The sequence below is a fragment of the Entelurus aequoreus genome, linkage group LG06 (genome assembly GCF_033978785.1).
Source record: "Entelurus aequoreus isolate RoL-2023_Sb linkage group LG06, RoL_Eaeq_v1.1, whole genome shotgun sequence".
NCBI classification, from domain to species: domain Eukaryota; kingdom Metazoa; phylum Chordata; class Actinopteri; order Syngnathiformes; family Syngnathidae; genus Entelurus; species Entelurus aequoreus.
The window spans coordinates 61,748,506-61,761,264 of record NC_084736.1 but is presented as its reverse complement, the minus strand read 5'-3'; the positions used below and the strand labels follow the sequence as shown (position 1 = coordinate 61,761,264).

The 12,759-nt window shown below is 38.0% G+C and overlaps 1 protein-coding gene across 1 annotated transcript in view; it reads left to right on the top strand.

The window, feature by feature from the left end:
- LOC133651614 (rasGAP-activating-like protein 1) overlaps positions 1-12,759 on the top strand; it is a 53,227-nt gene that overhangs the window by 5,662 nt on the left and 34,806 nt on the right. The window contains exons 3-10 of the mRNA XM_062049595.1: positions 3,505-3,618; positions 3,909-3,970; positions 6,368-6,497; positions 8,550-8,631; positions 8,702-8,842; positions 8,916-9,007; positions 10,971-11,088; positions 11,219-11,372. Of these exons, the coding sequence (XP_061905579.1) occupies positions 3,505-3,618; positions 3,909-3,970; positions 6,368-6,497; positions 8,550-8,631; positions 8,702-8,842; positions 8,916-9,007; positions 10,971-11,088; positions 11,219-11,372 (893 nt within the window). The remainder of the gene's footprint in view (positions 1-3,504; positions 3,619-3,908; positions 3,971-6,367; positions 6,498-8,549; positions 8,632-8,701; positions 8,843-8,915; positions 9,008-10,970; positions 11,089-11,218; positions 11,373-12,759) is intronic.

Here is a 12,759-nt window from a genome sequence, read left to right as displayed (position 1 = left end):
CACACACACATTCACACACGAGGGCCAATTTAGTGTTGCCAATCAACCTATCCCCAAATAAAGACTCTCTAAACACGACTACAGTCTTGAATAACAACAGAAACAGATGCAAGATTTGTTGCCAGTCATTTTAAATAAAGTAAAAGTCAGTAACAGGAACAATTTCCCTTGTGGATCAATAAAGTTTGTCTAAGTCTAAGGATTGGAGAAGTCTATACGACTTGAAAGCTTCTCAATGAAGTACAAAAAGCAAAAACAATTAAAAAAATAGATCAAAAGCAAAAACAATTAAAAAATAGATCAAAACAATGTAAGAAAAAATACATGTTAATACTAATTGATAATAACAGATTTATTTTTAAACGTTTGTACAACAATATTTTAGTCTTTAAAGAAAATATATGCATCATCGCAGATCAAGCAAATGATATGATGAAAAAAATCGTAATTGCGCTGTTCACATTGACATAATCAAATCTGATACAGATCACATATGGTAAATACAAATCTAAATTGACCTGGAGTGTGGACAAGGCTGCAAAGTCTTCGCTAGAGAGCTAGCGGCTAACATCCCTTCATAGTGAAAAGCCACTTTTAAGTCAGCAATCTTCGCCTCTATGGTGGAAAATAAAATATGTTTCTCACAAGTATCAAGGAAAAGCTCAACATGCTACAAAATACATCGTAAGATGATATGCTAACCGCTAAACTAGAACTCTGGAATGTAAACAGAGGATGCAAATATCAACAGTAACGATACTGAGTATAGTATCATACTACAGTGATTAGATCGATATTGTTTGTTATCAACAAAGCTATTTTTGTTGTTGTTGTTATTGTTTACAAAACTCAGGAAATATATCTCTAGACAAAGGAGGACTTTAAGGGCAAAATCTAAAGGATTTGAATTAGAGGCGATAGTAGAACATAATTGAAATAGTTAATTGATATTGTTACACCACCATCCTGTTTTTGTCTGATTACAATTCTGATAAAAAAATAAATCATTCAATGAACTTGAAATTTTTAAGTGTCAGTATCAGCATTGGTATGACCAATACTGCCTCTGTCTGTACTTGGTATTGGATCGATATCCAAATTTGTAGTGTCGCCCAAAACTAAGGTAAAGTATCCAAACAACAGAAGAATAAGTGCTTATTACTTTTTAACAGAAGCGTAGATATAACTATGTTACAACAGAAAATAATCCAGTTATTAACAGTAAATTAGCAAGTAGATTAATATTAGTTTTGACAAAATAATACAACTGAAAATGACACAATATTTTACCGCATACTTTTGCAGCCAAATTAGGAGCCTTTGTCACCCATTTTGAAATGGTTCTAATATCATTTACTCACAAAATAATATATTGTGATATATATCGTTAAGACAGGACGCTGCAATACATATCGGCGTATCGCAATGTAGATTTTAGGCCTTATGGCCCATCTCTATTTCTCATAAGAAATATTGCAAATTCAAAACACATTTTATTTAAACATAATGTATATATACATTATATATACATTGTATGTATACAGGAAACAATGTGAAATACATATAAATCACAAATTAAAAAATGGATACATGAACATTGAAGGAATCAATAAAGTACTATCTATCTATTGAACATCACTTTATTGTTGGCAAAGATGAGAAGAATAAGGAGGGGGAATGAGGGAATGGAGAGTTGTTACACGCAATGATCGGCGGTACAATAACCGAGACGGTATACGGTAACCGGGTCAAAGTTTTAGCAAACATTTTTACCAAAATCGTATCAAACGAAAAGTGGGGTTTACAAAAAACAGTACGACTGTAACTTGATATAGAGTCATGTGTGCATAGTAGAGATGTCCGATAATGGCTTTTTTGCCGATATCCGATATTCCGATATTGTCCAACTCTTAATTACAGATTCCGATATCAACCGATACTGATATATACGGTTGTGGAATTAACACATTATTATGCCTAATTTTGTTGTGAAGCCCCGCTGGATGCATTAAACAATGTAACAAGTTTTCCAAAATAAGAGAACAACTTCAACTCAAGTTATGGAAAAAAGTGCCAACATGGCACTGCCATATTTATTATTGAAGTCACAAAGTGCATTATTTTTTTTAACATGCCTCAAAACAGCAGCTTGGAATTTGGGACATGCTCTCCCTGAGATAATCCTGATACCCACTACAAGTATGGGAAATACTATACTTTGACTTTCACAAAGTGCATTATTTATTTTTATTTTTAAACATGCCTCAAAACAACAGCTACAAAAACAATGAAGGCACACAGCTTCAGTCCAGAGTATACTACAGTAATAAAGTAAACAATAACATAGTCCACCTTTAGTGCAAGACTGCCTGGCATACTGTATAACAGGAAATTATAAACTGGGCTCAATCTGCCCTGCTCTAACATATTTGTATGAGTAACAAAAATGTGCTGCAAGCGAGTGGTGAGTGCTTGAAGTGGCCTACCAGTCAGCCAGAGCTTCTGAAATGCTGTGTTGAGACAGGGCACCTTCGTTCACAGCAAGCTGCAAAGTGTGCGCCATGCAGGGCAGACTAGCCACACCAAACTCCACCGTAGCTTTTGCCATACTGTGTGCGTTGTCCCTGACCACAACGTGGGCTTTCGCCCTGGGGTGGTTTTTGTTGTATTTTTGTTTTTTCTCAGCGGAGTCTTTAAGCGGCAACTGTGTGGTACTACTTTTTTTCGGTGTTTGCTTTTCATCCATCTTCCGCTTGTATTCATCGTGTATATGATGCATACATTGGATAACTGTTTCAGATGTCTATGTTTTGTATCTGTCCCTATTTCAAATAAACCTCTATAGCAATAATAATCTCTTTATGATTCTTGAAGAGGTGGGAGATCAAATTGCTCGTATTAAAGGAAGACGTCTTGGTTCCTCCTCGCATAACCAACTTTTTGCAGTCATTGCAAATTGCCAGTTTTTTATCCGTCAGAGACACTTTAAAATAATCCCAAACCATAGACATGGTGTCGTTAGTCAGTCATCGAGCGAGCTCGTTTGTTAGCCACGGCTACAGCACCGGCAACATCACACTCTTGTTGTTGTTATGCTCCACTCGCGGCGGTTTGATGAGGTCATCAAGCGTCGCCAGTAAACCTCTCATGCTGCAGTCGTCAACTCCTGTGTTGTGTGTGGGAGAGGGGAGAGGGGAGAGGGGAGAGGGGAGAGGGGAGAGGGGAGGGGCTGCTGACTGGGAGACGCAACTGCTCTGTATTTCTCCCTACTTCCGTGTTTTACCGGATATGTACCGCTCCGTACAGCGGTGTTTTAAAAAGTCATTAATGTTACTTTTTGAAACCGATACCGATAATTTCCAATATTACATTTTAAAGCATTTATCGGCCGATAATATCGGCAGGCCGATATTATCGGACATCTCTAGTGCATAGTGGCACAAGCATACAGTTATGTGTTTGTAAATGTACTAGCTGGCAAGCATGTGTAATCTCTCTTTTCAGGACTGCTACTGTGTGGAAAAATCTTAATCCTTTCTGGGGTGAAGAGTACACGCTGCATCTCCCAATGGGTTTCCATTCTCTCTCCTTCCATGTCATGGACGAGGATACTATCGGGTGAGGTTATTTCGTCAAAATGATCAGCAACAGTCCTTCTGTGTCATTTCTATAGACTGATGGTATCTCATTTGGTTCCTCTAAGACTTCAGCGTTTGCTTGACTTGGCTTGTCGGGTTAAAGTCTCATGTACAGTTGTATGTTTTGGAAATAATGCTTAGAATAAACATATAGGCAGACACTTACTGGTCAAAACCCCTTAACCTCAACGCCATAAGTCTTCTAATCAGCCTACCGCCTCTTTATTTGATCTCATTTTGTATCTGATCAAGCCTCATCTTTTTCTACAGCCATGATGATGTTATTGGAAAGATTTCGCTGACCAAAGAAGCCATTGGATCTCAAGCTAAAGGTAAGACATCTGTACACGAAAGGGTGCGCAGAGCATAGCATGTCAGAGGTTAGAGGGACATGAACATGGAGTCAAAGTCTGTGCCTTTTTTAAGCCATGACTCTGGGAATGTTATTTCTTGCAAAAACTCGTCCTTGTTTTGCAAAGTTAAAAAAAACACTCTTGATGGTTGTGTGTAACGGGGGCATGCAACTAGTTTGGCTGTGCAAACGCAATTTGTGTAAACGTCAGTTTTTGACACATTGGGCAATGAGCTGATATTCTGGAGCTTTTAGCTTATTGCCTAGCGGTGCTGCTGCACCAAACTCTCACCTATTTGGGATTTTTGGACCCAGCTTCAAAGCCCGTGCAAGTCACAGGGTGGGACAAATGCTCAAGTGCACACATATCATGATCAAGGCCATGTGCTTACCCTTTAAAGCAGCACTAAGTAATTTTTCAACCTTCATAGAATATTTTCATAACTTTTGGGATGATACATGGACTTACAACTAGTTGAATGACACCTCTGTCATGGCCTGAGGGCCTCTGTATCACTTTTGCTGGCACTTGCGGTGGGTGGCGGGAACTTCGCCACAAAAAAAACTACAAATGTGTTGACTTGCTTTACGGCATTTGTCACTTCCCCTTTCCCCATTCGTTAAAAAGACGGAAGTCAATGCGAACGCCTATGTGCCACCAAAAAACAAAAAGAAGAAGAAGAACGCCTATGCGCAATTACTGTTATCATTGAAAAAGCTCCAAAAAAACCAAAGAAACGAAAAGTTTTGTCTGCGGAGACAAAAAAAGAAAAATGGAGCTCACCCGGATAAAAGGACAGTCAGTATAAACATTGCCCCGGCTTTCACTTGCTGGTGTGAGCCCAAAGACGAGGAATTTCAGACCGAGGCTGCCTTGGCTCTGTTCCTGCTGGACTAGTAAGTTACTTTTAATGCTGAAATCAAAACGATAATGCTAATGATAGCTATCGGAAATTTCTGTGGTAGCAATAAATAGCCACCAGCTTGATATTTTCACCACTACTTCCTTCAATTGTGTCTGCTATTTAACGTCATCATAGCCATTACAGACGTGATATTTGTGCCAATATTATAACGGACATCATGTCAGTATGACGCTATAATGCGCTAGTAATCATGGGAAATGTGGTCTTTTTTTAGCAAAACAATTCCGCTTTGGTCCACTGGCGCCGCCAAAATCAACCAAAACTGAAAGTTCTTAAGTGGGGCTTTAAAATAATCAACAATAACACTATTACGACACTGTCTTGTTTTGTTTTAAAGAGAGTAGGCTGCTAACTGGTAAAACATATTAAACTTATTTCTCAGATTCGGTCATCCGCTTCTTCTCTTTTGCACTGACTTTGTTAGTTTCCGGTGGTTACACTGCAAAAAGTCAGTGTTCAAAAACACGAAAAAAACAAACTAAAATCAGGGGTATTTTATTTGAACTAAGCAAAATTATCTGCCAATAGATCAAGAAAATTGGGCTTGTCAAGACTTTCCAAAACAAGTAAAATTAGCTAACCTCAAAAATATCTTAAAATAAGTATATTCTCACTAATAACAACTGTACTACTATATGAGTACGTATTTTCTATTGTTTCATTGAAAATAAAACAGCAAAGTCCATTTGGCTGTCATGTGTTTTAATATGAGACACAGTTGTGTCAAAGTCATGATTTTTTTTTTACATGCTTGAAATAAGACATTATTACTTTAAAAAAGTAGTTTTATACTTGTGAGTGTTGATGACACAGCTTTGCAACAGTTGATATTCTAGTTTCAAGCATATTTTACTCAATATAGGTCATCAAATCCCAGCAACAAGCTGTAATATCTTACTGAGATCATTTAGGACCAAAACCCTTAAAACAAGTAAAAGACTCTAACATAAAATCTGCTTAGTGAGAAGAATTATCTTATCAGACAGAAAATAAGCAAATATCACCCTCATTTGACATATTTAATCTTACTTAGATTTCAGTTTTTGCAGTGTAGAGGGCAAGATTGTTTCGATCTCTGAGCGGGGATCAAAATGTCTAATCAAAACTTAGGTTTGCTTCTTGTGTAAACGAAGCAGAAACAGCAATATGCAACAATATATTACTCGTATTGCTCAAACGGCACAACCCTGTGACAAAAACGACTTCATCCAAGCGGCGGGTTGGACTCGTAATTGAAATTATGCTCGCAACTTAAAGCATAATAATAAACCAAAAGACAGCTCGTATCTCAAATTACTTGTAAATTGAGGTACCAATGCTTTTGTTATTCTGGACATCATGTCGCCCGAGTTAATAGTATTTATAGCGCTACCTGATAATTATTAACCTTGTCTTTTTTGTCATGAAGTTTAAAATTACTTGTATTTGCCTGCTAACTAAATGTTTCTTAGGGCTGGACAGTTGGATAAACCTGACAAGGGTTGATCCTGATGAAGAAGTGCAGGGGGAGATTCACCTGAGTCTTCATCTGTTGAAGCACACAGAGAAGATTGTCCTGCGATGTGATGTCATTGAAGCCAGGTATACAAGTAGTATGAAATATTTTCTCTCATTGAAGGGCTAAACAAGAATTATTCAACTAAATTGTTTTGGGGACCACCATATTCAACTGAACTGAACTCGTGGGCCACCAGTTGAATAGCCTAAATCAGGGGTCGGCAACCCAAAATGTTGAAAGAGCCATATTGGACCAAAAAAAAAAAAAAGAAATCTGTCAGAAGCCGCAAAAAAATTAAAAGCTTTATATAAGTGTTATAATGAAGGCAACACATTATGTAAGTGTCTATATTCGCTATATTAGCCTACTATTAAAGGCTGACGCAAATCTTTGTTGACAGAAATGTTGTATTTTAATTTATATTCTACACAATTTTGCCACATTGTTAAATATTAGTAAAATGGAGGCTTCTCACAGGATGAGATTACTTCTGGAAATGACTGTCTTAGAACAGCCAAAAGTATAGATGTGTGTGTCCAAGTTAAAGGAAACGGAAAGCTGTCTTCTTCTAATGGATTTATTACAATCCTTTCAAGCTGGGTAACGTTTGCTGTGGTCTGGAACAACATGGCGCACAAACAACTATCAGAAATGCTGCCAATATTTTATACAGATAATGTGTCATGAGACGGGCAAATATAAATTAAATACACAGAGGACATAAGTAAAGGAAATTAAATGAGCTCAAATATACCTACAAACGAGGCACAATGATGCAATATGTACATACAGCTAGCCTAAATAGCATGTTAGCATCGGTTAGCTTGCAGTCATGGATTGACCAAATATGCCTGATAAGCACTCCAGCAAATCAATAAAATCAACAAAGCTCACCTTTGTGCATTCACGCACAGCATAAAACGTTTGGTGGACAAAATGAGACAAACAAGGAGTGGCATAAAACACGTCTTTCTGTGGCAGACAAACTACGATGAGTTCAAGGATTGCTGAAATTAGTAGGACAAAACTGTGCTTGCCAAATACTCTCATCAGTGAAGCATGTTTAACATAAACAGTGGGATTTATAACAATTAAGAAGGTTTGTGTCATGTTTGTTCTACAGAAAATATATTAAAACAAAAAATTTATATTTTTCTTCATCTTTTTCCATTTTCACACATCTCTAAAAGAGGTCCAGTGAGCCACTAAGGCGGCGCTAAAGAGACGCATGCGACTCTAGAGCCGCGGGTTGCTGACCCCCGGCCTAAATGATGAAAAAAAGACGACCTTAAATGGAACCTTGAGGAACACTACTAGGAAAACTAAAAAAGTTGAGGAAAAGTTCCTGATTGCATCTGAAGTAAACAAGCTATAACAACACCTTAATTACATGAGTCACATTATGAAAAATAATTGTAATTGCCAAAAAAAGGCGAGGACTTAAAGCGGTGCCTTGAGGAGTGCCTCATTTATGTGTATCACAAGTTTGGACATAGAACGTAGCAAACATAGAACATGTTTGCTAACAAGGTTAAAATGTCAGTGTAAGGACCTGCTAATGTGCTTAGTTGTCCACGATTTCTATACAACAAGAACACCAATGTGTTTAGAAATTTGATGCAAAAGTGTTGGTCAACCAAGTTTTGAACTGAACTCGGGCCGGTATGGTGTTATCCTGCGGCCGGATTTGGCTCCTGGGCCGCCAGTTGAATAGCACTGGGCTACACAGGTGAATGACACTAGGTTACATAGACTCAAATAACTCACATTCTATAGGTATATTTTTTTTATTATGGCCTTATTCCTGTGAGCGTCCTTCGTGTGCCAAAATCTCATCATCATCATCACTCTGTAGGCTTCTATTCTCCCCTCTTGATTCATCTAACCACAATCACACCTCTCCCTGCCCCATCTGTGGGTCCGTCCACACTCGCCCTCTGAGGCACTGTGCTATTGAGCACATCACTCAGAACTTGACAAAGTGTTGTTCAGTCGTGTCCTAGGGAATAGAAATGTGTTTGAAAGAATAAGGCCATGTGAACTGTTTGCTTTTTTTCTGCATGTGGTTGTAACTGGTAATATCAGTGTGTTTGACGCAATAAACATGTCTGTTTTTTGGTCATGTAACATCACAGAGACCTGGCTCCCAGGGATATTTCTGGAACTTCAGATCCATTCGCAAGAGTTATTTACAACAACTACAGTGCAGAGACCTCGGTGAGCTCTTTATGTGCAGTAGAAATGAAAGGGAGAAGAGGTCAAATCACACTCACCCTCTGGATTTCAGATTATCAAGAAGACTCGTTTCCCGCATTGGGGAGAGACCCTGGAGCTGGACTTGGATCCTCGGGAGCTCAGTGAGGAAGGTACTGTCGTTGTGGAGGTGTGGGACTGGGACATGGTGGGCAAAAATGACTTCCTGGGAAAGGTGAGGATATGTTAATTATGTCATACATCTCAATCATATACCGGTAAGTCTGATAAGTGTTTTTGGTCTGCAGGTGGAAATCCCTTTTGCTTGTTTGCATAAGACCCCTCTATTAGACAGCTGGTTTCGTTTGCTACCCTTGGGAAACAATGAGGTGGATGCAGGGTGAGGATTATGCTTATGCTTGTTTGATCAGTGTCATTTTTATGAATGCTAGATTTTTTGGCTCCGACTTAAACAAGTTGAAAAACTTATTCGGGTGTTACCATTTAGTGGTCAATTGTACGGAATATGTACTTCACTGTGCAACCTACTAATAAAAGTCTCAATCAATCAATCAAAAAGTATACCCAATATCAGAAAAAAACAAGTATTCTAATAAATCACCTTGCATCTAAAATCGCCAATAGAATGGCTCTAATACAGTCACCAGTATTTGTGCAACAGCTAAATGTCCTATAATAAGCACACAAGGTTGTTATTTTCTTTGTATTTTAGTCAAATCATTTATAAAAGGTAAACATGGTAGGTTATGGGCTACTAGGAGTTAGCAGCTACACCATAGCTAAGCACACATAAGCTAGACATACACATAATAAGTGTCCTTAATTGAACAATAAGGCAGTCTAAAACATGAATTATTTCAATATAAACAAGTATAAAAATTTTTATAGTTGCATATTACTTGTGGACACAAAAAATCTACAAGGCAGAAGCATAGTAGAAAATATCCATTAACAAGCATTAATTTTCTGCGTCAACTTAATTAATTATTCTGGATACCAGGTGTCGTCAAAAACCCAATTACCAATCTACTTCAACTTAAAGGGGACCTATTTTGCAAAGCAAACTTTTCTTAACCTTTGGTACCTCTTTTGTGTATTTGGGATCTGCATAAGTGGCCCTGTGATGAGGTGGCGACTTGTCCAGGGTGTACCCCGCCTTCCGCCCGAATGCAGCTGAGATAGGCTCCAGCACCCACCGCGACCCCGAAAAGGCCAAGCGGTAGAACATTGATAGATGGATCTGCATAAGTGCCGAAAGTTTGAAATTAAACCGTGGAGGCATTGTGGAAATATTCATAAAAAATCTCGCCTTCCTTGATACTTCCTCTAAACGAGATGTTTGGAATTTGCTCTGACCTGTGACGTCAGCGGATATCGCCATACGGCTATTACCCAAAGTGCTTTGCACGAATACGCCATTCTAGTCCGTGCTGCAGTCAATACGCTCCTTTTTTGCTATCGTCTTTTTGTGGGGCAGACTGGCCCGTACATGAACATGCATCCTTTGCTGTTGCCATTTCTAATACAAAGTAGAGTATAGTACTAAATTCATCTGTCAGTAGACTCGCTATGGAAGGGCTAAAAACTACAACATGGATGACGGGGAGAAGACACTGTTGAAGTGGAGGCACGTAAATAGGATGGCCCACAAAACGGCACATTCTGAGGAGACGGTCAGAAAGCGGCTTGAAAACGGTCCGTAAAATATAATCTATGCAACATTATGATCAAAAAACCACCATTACATGTTATGGAAGAAATAAAAACATGTTACCCCTTTAAGATAATAAGTCTTTTATAAGGTTAATATGTTTCATACGTGCCATTGTTCTCTCTTTATGTAATTTCACTTGATCAAGCTTTTTCGAAAATTCTACACTATGAAAATAATAAAAGTATGCATGATTCGTGCTGGTATCTAATTGTATCAATATCAGTATCAGCCAATACTCAACGATCCAATATCGGTATTATATCAGAAGTGAAAAAGTTGTATCGGAACTGCCCTATTTATTGTGTTGTTGTAATTTGACAGAATTGCTACAAAATAGAGCTGAAGACAAACATTTGTTTTCCCATAATTTTCCTTTATGCACTAAAATGGAATAATTGTGCAAAGTAACTCAATGTAGAATAAGATAATGAAACGTGAGCTGTATGTGTAATTATTTTGTATGATCCAATATAATTTTTCTTGGCCTGGAAAATACTTGCCACTGCATTAATAATGTCTTTGTCAGAGATTTCAAATATCTTTCTGTGTTATCTTGTAATATTTACATGATTTAATGTACATATCAGTCTTGTTTTTGTAGTTTTCTTAATTTCTTCTCTGTATCTAGTGGCAAGTTGGGAGCACTGCGTCTGAAGGTGCGTTTGGTCGAGGATCAAATTTTGCCATCGCTGTACTATCAGCCCCTCATTGACCTTTTGGTTGAGTCGGTCATCTCCCCCGCTGAGGTCAGCTGCTTCTTTTCAAAGCAGATATTGAACTGCTTACTTGTGCAATAAATACTCATGTCGGGAGATTTTTCTATTTCCCTTGAAAAAAAAAGTCCAAATTCAGTAAGGAACGCGTTCTGCTCACTAGGTGGAGGACAGCAGCGCACTGACCTTGCTAGAGGAGGTGACCACCGTTGAGAGCAGACAAGACGTGGCCATGACTTTGGTGAAGATCTATTTGGGTCAAGGCCTGGTGGTTCCCTTTTTGGATTATCTAAACACCCGGGAGGTCAACATCACAAGTAAGATGGAAAGAAAATGTCAAACTTTACTGGCCTTATCAATAAGAAATATTGTGACATCATAACAATGTGACAAAGTCTGGGCTGCCAATGAAATATTTGACTGAGGCCTTTCCAGAGTTACATGTGACCGAAAGATATGTCTTTGGAATATATGCACAGGTAGGGCCTTGCTATATGACTATAAATAGAATGCTTACGTGAGATGAGCTGTAATATCGTGTATAATACTGTAGTGTTACATAGTGTGACTAGAATAATGTACTTATACTTATAACTACATCAGTCTGTTTACCTGTTATATTTGCCACACTCAAGACTCTAGTCAAATTGATTTGTTGTTTATTCATGGTTTTATACAACAGTTGTTATGGGGTAACAGTCAGATCAATGCTAGGGATGCACCGAAATGACAAATCTTAGCCAAAAACTGAAAGACGAGGTAAGCAAACAGAAAACCGAAACATTAAAATAGATTATTATTACCATTGCGCCTAAGGGGTAATAACATCACTAAAATTAAGGTATTGCAATTGCGCAAGTTATTATTCATCCTTCCAAGAATAAACACAAAAATATAATTATGAACTTTTTTATTTACCACTGGTATTGCAGCAAATTATTATTTTTTAATCCGATTAATCACACTATTGAATTTGAAATAATCATGATTAATCAAAGGGTTTTACTCAATTGTAAAATTAAAATTGACTTGACAAAAGACCCTACTATTTAGACACAAATGCAAAGTTATTCTCAGAATGTCAGGCAGGCAATTTTAATGTTTTAATTGAATACCCATAATTTTTTCCCCCAAACTTGGTAACCGTTTTATCTAAAGTCCTGTCAGGGTGTATTTTGAAGTGAAATTTGTCAGAGAGCACACCCGTTGGAGTCTCCTCACTCATTTTTGCACTGACATATGCATTGACCTGGTCACTGAGCTTATAAAGACCCTCGCTACCTTTCAGGTAACCATCTGTGATTAAGACAATAAAGCATGCACGGTCAAAAAAAAGTGTGTGATTAATCTGCGTGTACACAGGATTAATGCAATTTTTTTGGTGAATAATCACATGAGTTAACTTGTTATTTTGACAGTCCTAAAAATAATATGCTATATTTTAATATTATTTCCAATAATAATAATAACATAATAAAAATGACAGGCAAAATACTGAATGGCGGGGGAGAGAGTCGACACGCTCCAAAGAAGAAGTCAACAGGGAAGCGTAGAGTGGGTTGTTCCACAGCAGCTAAACTAGACAGTCATTGGATGAATGCTCGGCTTTGTCCCGCCCATTGTAAGCTCACCGTCTCTGAGAGTCTGTGGACAGTGGGCTGGTCTCAGCTGGCCTGGAAGCTGAGCTTCCCCATAATGATTGGA